Source organism: Pyrus communis, chromosome 16 (assembly GCF_963583255.1).
Source record: "Pyrus communis chromosome 16, drPyrComm1.1, whole genome shotgun sequence".
In the NCBI taxonomy this organism is placed as follows: domain Eukaryota; kingdom Viridiplantae; phylum Streptophyta; class Magnoliopsida; order Rosales; family Rosaceae; genus Pyrus; species Pyrus communis.
This window is the reverse complement of record NC_084818.1, coordinates 2,388,206-2,396,297: the sequence shown is the minus strand read 5'-3', so window position 1 is coordinate 2,396,297 and position 8,092 is coordinate 2,388,206. Positions and strand designations below refer to the sequence as shown.

At 36.4% G+C, this 8,092-nt stretch overlaps 2 protein-coding genes across 3 annotated transcripts; one reads left to right on the top strand and one right to left on the bottom strand.

Annotated features, from left to right (window-relative positions):
* The first annotated feature begins 201 nt into the window (after window positions 1–201).
* Window positions 202–4,022, top strand: LOC137721429 (uncharacterized). Of its 2 annotated transcripts, none has more exons than XM_068460523.1 (14): window positions 202–356; window positions 465–612; window positions 750–853; window positions 949–1,012; window positions 1,181–1,326; window positions 1,464–1,595; window positions 1,707–1,802; window positions 2,311–2,422; window positions 2,713–2,853; window positions 2,976–3,013; window positions 3,107–3,199; window positions 3,428–3,511; window positions 3,582–3,731; window positions 3,827–4,022. In XM_068460523.1, the coding sequence occupies exons 1-14, from the start codon at window positions 285–287 to the stop codon at window positions 3,959–3,961; spliced, it is 1,515 nt and encodes a 504-aa protein (XP_068316624.1). In that variant the 5' UTR covers window positions 202–284; the 3' UTR covers window positions 3,962–4,022. The 2 variants fall into 2 exon arrangements, with proteins under 2 accessions (XP_068316624.1, XP_068316623.1); XM_068460522.1 differs by having other exon boundaries at window positions 1,701–1,802.
* A 730-nt stretch (window positions 4,023–4,752) lies between these two features.
* Window positions 4,753–5,775, bottom strand: LOC137721105 (uncharacterized). Its single transcript, XM_068460218.1, has 3 exons — window positions 5,695–5,775; window positions 5,490–5,544; window positions 4,753–5,180 (listed from the first exon to the last, which is right to left on the bottom strand). Exons 1-3 carry the CDS (start codon window positions 5,773–5,775, stop codon window positions 4,753–4,755), a joined length of 564 nt encoding a protein of 187 aa, XP_068316319.1.
* Window positions 5,776–8,092: the final 2,317 nt, after the last annotated feature.

Sequence of the window (8,092 nt, the reverse complement as noted above, 5' to 3'; positions counted from 1 at the left end):
GTCCGAAAAAAAAAAGTTGATGTTTCTCTGAACAAGTATAGTATAGAGGCTGTCATTAGGCCCAAATTTCGGATCACCAACTAACGGTTAAAATTTGGGCCTTTTTTTATCGACCCGTGTTAGCTTACTAGGGTTCGATGGGCTTTGTTTGAATTAAAGAAACCAAAAAAAAAAAAAAAAAAAAATGTTGAGACCCTGCAAGTTTGCAACTCTCGCCTGTGCAGCTTTCTGAGTTCTGATTATTTCCCGCCCATCTTTGCCACTCGTCAACTAAGAAGAAGAGGATGCTGGCCACCCACTTCGGCGTCAAGCACGCCGTACAAATCATCACCTCCCACTTCGGCAATCTCGTCGCTGTATTCTCTCTCTCTCTCTCTCTCTCTCCAAAGCTGTCACCTTTTTCCCCTCAATTTTTTCCCTAATTTTTCTGTAATTATTAGTGATTAATTTGTTTCCGGATGCAGAAAGTGTGTGAAAGTCTTCTCAAAAGAGGACCCCTAACCCTAAAAATCCTAATTGGGTTCACGGAGCTCACCCCTCAGCAAGTCAAGAACTCCCTCCTCATCCTAATCCAGCACAACTGCGTTCAGCCCTTCTCCGTAGACCAAGCAGGTGCTTCTCTCAAAACCTAAAAATCTTACTGTTCTCTGATATTTTTGTGTCCCCTTTTGGGATTTGATTGATTTGATCAATGTGCATGATAAAGTGTGTGACTTGGTTTGTGAATGTTTGTTGTGAATGTGATTCAGAGGGTCTGAAATTCACTCAGTATGTAGCGCTGTTCGATAACATACTTCATCGAGGGAGGTTTTCCAAATTCATGACGGTTGTTTCACAGGAGTTCAATAAAGAGGTTAATTTTTTTCACCTCTTTTGGTTTTGACTTTGGTTTGTTGTTTTTAAGGGATCAATTCTCAGATTACTGCCTTTTGTTCATTTGTTTTGCAGTGTGAACTGATTATTAAAGATTTGCTTGAGAATGGTAGACTTACACTAAAACAAATAACTGAAGGTAACCCCATTTCTCGGTGTTTGATTGCATTTTTTATTGATTGTTTTTGCTTGAATTTACAACTAAGTGGGTGCATTGTGATTGAGTGTACGACTAGTATCCATTCCCATACGTTGCTATGTTTTTTGTTTTGTAAATGAAAGGTTTTTGTTTTATTTTTCAAAACAGGGGAATATGCAGTTAAGGATACTGTTGAGAAAAGCTTTCTTAAACTTGTGGACGCTCGTTTTGTGGAACGCTGCCCGGCTCCTGAAGCAGTTCTTGAAGAAGCAAGTAAAGACGCTCCAAAGAAGCGAGGTCCTAAGTTTTCTAAGGTAAAGATACTCCACTCATATGCTACAAAATTAAGAAAAGAGATATTTGGTTAAGCACCTCCTTTAGTTGCACATTTTTTAGTTTGTTTTAAAAAAAATTGTGTATATTTATTAAATCATTTTTGGAATTTTAACAGATTGTTGAAGTACCAGAGACATTAGAACAACGTGTTGTAGCAGCAGCAGCACCTTCAGGAGCTATGAGATTTTCAATCCTGACAGATTCTGAAACCGATGCTCATGGGGGTAGTATGAGTACCGGGGACAAGGTTGGTGTAAGTATGGTCATTTGTAGACACCAGGGATAGTTTGTTCTAATATGCGAGTTGTTAAAAGGCTACTGTATCCGAATGTGCTATTTTCTGAACTTATAGCGCAAGCATGATGCTTTGGAGTTGGATGAAGAATTTGCTAATAATGAAATGGTTCTTTGGCGTGTTAATTTTGAGGAATTCATTCGCTGTCTAAGGCACAAGGTTGGTTTTCTTTCTGCTTGCTATTTGAATTATAATTATCCATTTAAACTAATGAGAGCAGTTGGATTTTCTAGTTAAACAATATATGTTGAGAATGTTTTGGCATAATCTGAATTTCGTTTATGCGGATGCTCTGGATTGATACTACATGTCAAGAGTGAGTTAAATGTTGCCATGCTTTTCGAAAACTACATGTCAGGTTTGCATTTGAGTTCAAAGTTCAAACTCTTCTCTCTTTTGTAATTATAAAGTAGCGTTTGATTCATGGAAATGAACCTTGGATTAGACTGAACATCCAAATGGGCATTGCTTGGTTGACAAAAAGGAATTAATTATGTAAAGGGCAATCCTCTGTGGAATGTCCAAATACTACCTGAGTTTTTTCTTTGCACTGTTAATTGTGTTCCCATACTCGACCTTTATTTTTTTCTGAGATGCATTCCTTTTTATTTTTATTTTATTGCGTAGTCTACCTGAAGTGAAAATAAATTTTCATATCGTCGTCTAGGTTTGCATTGAGAATGTGAGAGCACGTCTGGATGATGGAGCTGCACTTGTCTTAAGGGCAATGCTTAAGTCAACTAGAACTGCAGAAAAGAAAGTAAAGACAGAAAATTCAGGTAAACTGGAAGTTTGGATTATTGCGTGGTGGATCGGTTATTTTCAGTTCAATTTCTATCGGCCAACAAATGTTGATTCAGAATTAGTGTGGCATTGGCAATGGTAATGAGTTTAGAAATAACATGAAACCTTAATGATTTCTATAGGCCAAGAAAGCGTTGATTCAGAATTACTTAAAATACAAACAATTCAATGATAGTAATTGGGGAGGAGAATGACCAAGCATGAAAGCTTAATAAATGAAACCAAGGAATAGTTACATTCATTGTTTTGCTGATTGATTTTGCAGTTCCTGTATCATTTAATACTATTTATGAGGAGGTGATAAACAGTGAAGCTGGTCGTAATTTGACATGTGATCGTGTCAAAGCTTCCCTCAGCCTGTTGTGTGATGAAAGAGATGTAGATGAGGATGAGTCATATAGTGTTGGTACAATCCGCTTCTTCTCATACAATCGATTTCTGTTTTTTTTTTTTTTTAACTTCTTTCTTATGGATAATATAGTAATAGTTTGTACTGGGTTTTCATTGACACATTTATTTCTTGTACAGACTTGAAGAAAATTCTTGAGCTGGCTCGGAATGATGAGGTTTTTTTCTGATTTTTTTGTTCTTTTAAGATAATATGAAAATTCATTTTTATTCACCAGGACCGATGTCCAAGTACCTTTTCTTTTCTGCAGGTGGAGTCAATTGTTTTGAAAAGATATGGGAGAGATGCTTATAAAATATTTCGGCTACTGTCGACTTCAAGTCGTGCACTTGAGACGGATAAGGTAATAACGTTGTTATGAGTTCCCTCGCTGGGAACTCCGAATGTTTCCTCCATATCATTACAATTTTTTATATTTTGCTCTTCTCTGAACTCTGTATGATGAATTAGTCAGTTTACTACGAGCGTTGGCAAAATGACCATGAAATTTAAAGTGTTTGAAGCGAGTCAAGGTTTTTGTTGTTAGAATAGCACATTTGATATTTTGTTTACTTACTCCAGTACCTTATAGATTTCAGATATGACACTTGTTGAAAAGAAGGAAACTCCCACAATTCTGTATAAGCTGTGGAAGGATGAGTACTTGCTTATGGAGGTAAAGCACTTCCCTTTTTACGTCCCACGCGCACATGCACACGCATTCACAATGTTTCATCTCGTTGCAGAGATTAGCTGTGACGGGAGCCAGACAGGCGCAATTCTTGGTGTGGAAGGTAAACAAGCCCATTGTATGGAAACATGTTTTAGACGAGATGTTCCACGCTGCGCTGAATCTGACTCTTCGACTGGCATATGAGGATGAACAAATTAAAGAGGTTCGTGAAAATTTGGAATGTTTAGGTTCTAGTTTGTTCAGTTTTGAAAGGGTTCCGGTTCGTAATCTGAACAACGAAGTTGTCTCATGTTGCAGGTACAACTTCTCCCGGCGCACGAGCGAACGGGGCCATTAGGGAAACAATGGCAACGATTTAGAAATGTGGTTTATGTTATGCACGCAACCCTTTTGAAGATTGATGATGCTATCATGCTCTTCCATGACTTCTGATCCAACACTATTTGTAACACTTTTTATTATTATTTATTAATAATAAAACATGTTCAATTTTTTATGAAAACTTAAAAGAGTGTTTCTTGAAAAATCCGTTGGCAGTGTTTCTATAAACAGTTTTAAAAATATTCACGAAACTATTGATGTTTCCATTGAAATATTTGAAAAATCAAGGGTCAATATGAAAATGGACGTGAAATGCAAACTTTATCATTTATCAGCAAGATATAAATCAATTAATACTAATGATATTTATTATTTCACTACAAAAACCCATAGCAAATTTTAAAATTTTGAATTATTATATATATATATATATATATATTTTTTTTTTTTTACTTTCGACTGGATGAGTTGTTGTACCCAATCTGTTGTAATTTTCCTAATTTATATTGAAAGCAAGCGATATTGGTATATTCATTCATATTTTTATATGGAAAAAATTTCCATATCGATATTTTCACTGATCATAAAATGTTTTCATAATTCAAAAACATAATCATAAACATTTTTAGTTGTCAAAAAACACTTATCCCTTATGGAATTGTGCCAACCATGTCAAGTGTAGTAAAAATGACAAACCATTTCAAATTGGATCATATAAAAAAGCAAAGTTCGTGTTTCATAACCGAGTCCCAAAATGTAGCAGCAGATTACCATATTTGCCATCATGAGTAAGTCTGTCACAAAATTGTCCATACAAAACCTCTTTTGCCATCAGCATTCTAATGTGTAGCCTTTTCCCTAATAAGATGCAAAAGCAACCGGTTTTGCCGCCGGCTTCTAACTCACTCTGCTATAGACGGTGTACAATTATCAGAAAACCCGGTCGTTATGGCCAGATTAGCGTCTCCCAATCGATCGTTGCTGCTTCGATGTGCCTCCTTCGTCACCCCACAGTAGACTGGTTTAGTGCCGTCTGCGGAAAATGTGATGAAGTTCCAACCAAATGCTGAACCGCCCACAATGTAGCTTCCCTGTAGTTTGCAATCAACTGGTTTCTTATTTGCGCTGAGAGGAGCCGGTCGAGTACTGTTACCTTGTACAGAATTTTGAACTGAGCACCTTGGTTGAAGCTGCTGCGGCCCTTTCCCATCTTGGTTTTCTTTCGCAGGCTCGCTGTCACGTGCCGGATGCTGATGTTCTGGCACAAACTTCCCCTGTGTGCCGGTATCCTTGGCCATCTGTTTGTGTAGCTCCATCAAAAGATTCAGTTCTGCAAGTTGCATGTTTACATGATTTTGTCAAACATGCATCCGAAACTAATTTTAATTCAAATCGACTTGCTGCACATCAACTACAACCCATGAAACACTGAATGAAATCGATCAACCTATCGTGCTTTCGCGCGAGCATAGCCACAATGCTAAATGCTTCAAGTTCAAACTATCCCGGTAATTACAAGTGGAGTTTCAGATGAAGGAACACCGCTTATACGAGAAACCTCGACGGAAAGTGAGTAGAATGTAGGCCAAGTACTCCATGAACATATATGGAATACAATTATATATCTATAAAAACTCACCCTTTCGAATTTCATCAGCCGCTTTACAATTCCGAAAATCCGGTGTTCGAAGAACCTGCATACAGATAAAAAATTGATCGTCCACAACATTAGTGATCCAAAAATAAACAGAGAAAATCTGGCGTGGAGTTCAATCAATATTATACAAAACCCTCTAACATTTCTACTATTCTCTCCCTCTCTCTCTCTCTCCTCTCTTTGTTACCTCAATAAATCGGGGACGAAGCCGATGAACGAGAGCGCGAATTTTGAAATGTGGGGAGTGGTGGTGGTGGTGGAGGTCCATGTTGAAATTGGTGGTGGGCTTTCGTTTCTTGCGGCAAGGAGGAAGAGAGGAAGTGGTGGTGGATTTGGGTTTGGGTCTTTGTTGGGCGGAGCTCGGTGGTCGTGGGGCGCCATGTGGCCTTGCTGTTACGTGTCCCTTTGCGATCTCAACACCTTTTGGTTTTGCAACTTCCATGGATTTCTTTTCTTTCCACTCGAGATTCACGAAAGCAGTGACTCTTTCCGCAAGGTGTCGTTACGAAAAGAAAAGTAGAATCCTATGTTTCTCATATCTTAACCATTTAGTCCGATCAAAAATTATTTAAATTTTATTATTTAAAATTAAACATAAATAGTAACTAACGAAAATTAATCGTATTATATACGATAAACGATTAGAATGTGAGAATCTCTAAAATCGTTACAAAGAGAATCCTCATCCGTTGTAATATTGTTGTTTTATGACAGATTTGGTTGGGCCATACGGCTGAAAGCCTGAAAATATTTGAGTGCTATACCATGGGCTTTCTTATGTCCCCAAATATCGGAGAAAGCATTGGCCCATATTATGTAGAAGACTTTTCAGTGTTTTCAGAACACGTTTTTGTACATTACGTGTTATAATATAAGTGATTGAAAAGATAAAAAATTTCAACCATTTGTATTATAACATTTTTGGTATACCGAGTTGTGTGCCCCGCACCTTGAAAAATTCCTCCATATTATGGTCCTCTCCTTTTGTTCTTTTGTTACATAATTGGATTGAGATGGAATTAAATTATGGATGTATCATAATTCTAACTAAGTACTTGATAGTATGAGAAGTTTTTCGGTGTAACTATCACGATATCATTTAATATTATCAATCAATTCATGATATAACACGTCTTTTTGTTTATTGATGTTACACCTATAGTATGAGAAATTTTTTGATATAAGTGTCACGATATCATTTAATATTATTAATCAATTCATGATAAAACATGTTTGTTTATTGATATAATTCATCTCCTAAAATACTTTTTGAATCATAAGTATTTTTCTCAGTAAGCAATTCCAAGCTTGTGTCACTACAAAATTTGTAGTTATAGAATATCGAGTCAATCCCAGTTGCTTCGCTCCTATTTATATATCTCAGCGAGTGCCTTCTTCCGATCCTCGCAAAGCAAAGAACCTTATGAATTTGAGGTCGCTTTTTAGTGTTACTATGAAACTAGCTATGACTTTTTCCTTACCAATTATTAGGTCATCTCCAACCGAAGGGTCCATAGGGTCGAAAATAGCCCTAAAACCGTCTCCAACCTAGGATTAGGCCAAAAGACTTGTGGACCCCACTAGACAAAAACAAGGCAAAGGGCCAACCAGGAGGCCCAAATGAGCCAGCCAGCCGGGGCTAAAAATTTTGAATCTCAACGGCTAGCCGTTATTTATTATTATTATTATTTTATAGTTTTTTTTTTTGGGCCAAAAATTTAAAAAGAATATTTAATTAAGGTCCAAAAAGGTGATTGGTTCTAGGTGGGAATGTTGTTTTTATAAGCATGTTTGATTGCTCAAACCTCTCCCACAGCCGATGTGGGACAAATATAATGGGTGCCACACATGCAAGCTTTTTCTTGCTCAATTATCTCCCGATGTGGGACAAATATAATGGTTGCCCCAAATATAAGCTTCCTATTAGAGATGGTAAATGTGCATTTATACATGTAACTATCTCAAACTAAGTTGTACTAATAATTGGACACTTAAATTAAAAAATTAATTTAACATACAACTGTTAACCGCTGCAAGTAGACATGAAAGCGGTGTCAATTACTACGACGAAGTAAGTGTTTCACAATTAATTTTAAATATTTCATTTAATTTAAGTTGTTGTAGTTTTCAGATTTAAATAATAAATTATGTTTGACCCTATGACCCTTTGACCCCCGGTTGGAGATGGTAAGAAATATGACCCTGGACTGTTCGTTAAAATAGTAATTTCTTTGAGGACTAGAGAACTAAAACGAACCCGCTGACCAGCTCTGTCACAAAAAATCGTCTCAAATCGAGGGCCAAACATAATTTATTATTTAAATTTAAAAACTACAACAACTTAAATTCAAATCCAACAACAACTTAAATTCAAACTAGCCCAAAAAACCAAAAAAATTAGAACTTAAATTTAATGAATGATTTAGGTATTTATAGGAAAAAAAAAATAGAATTTTTAAGAATTAAAAAAAAAAAAAAAAAGGCCCAAAAAACAAAAGAAAAATTGAATACAACGGCTAGTCAGCTAGCAGTTGGATTCAAATTTTTGTTTAAGCATTCATGTATGTTATATCCGATAGGATTTT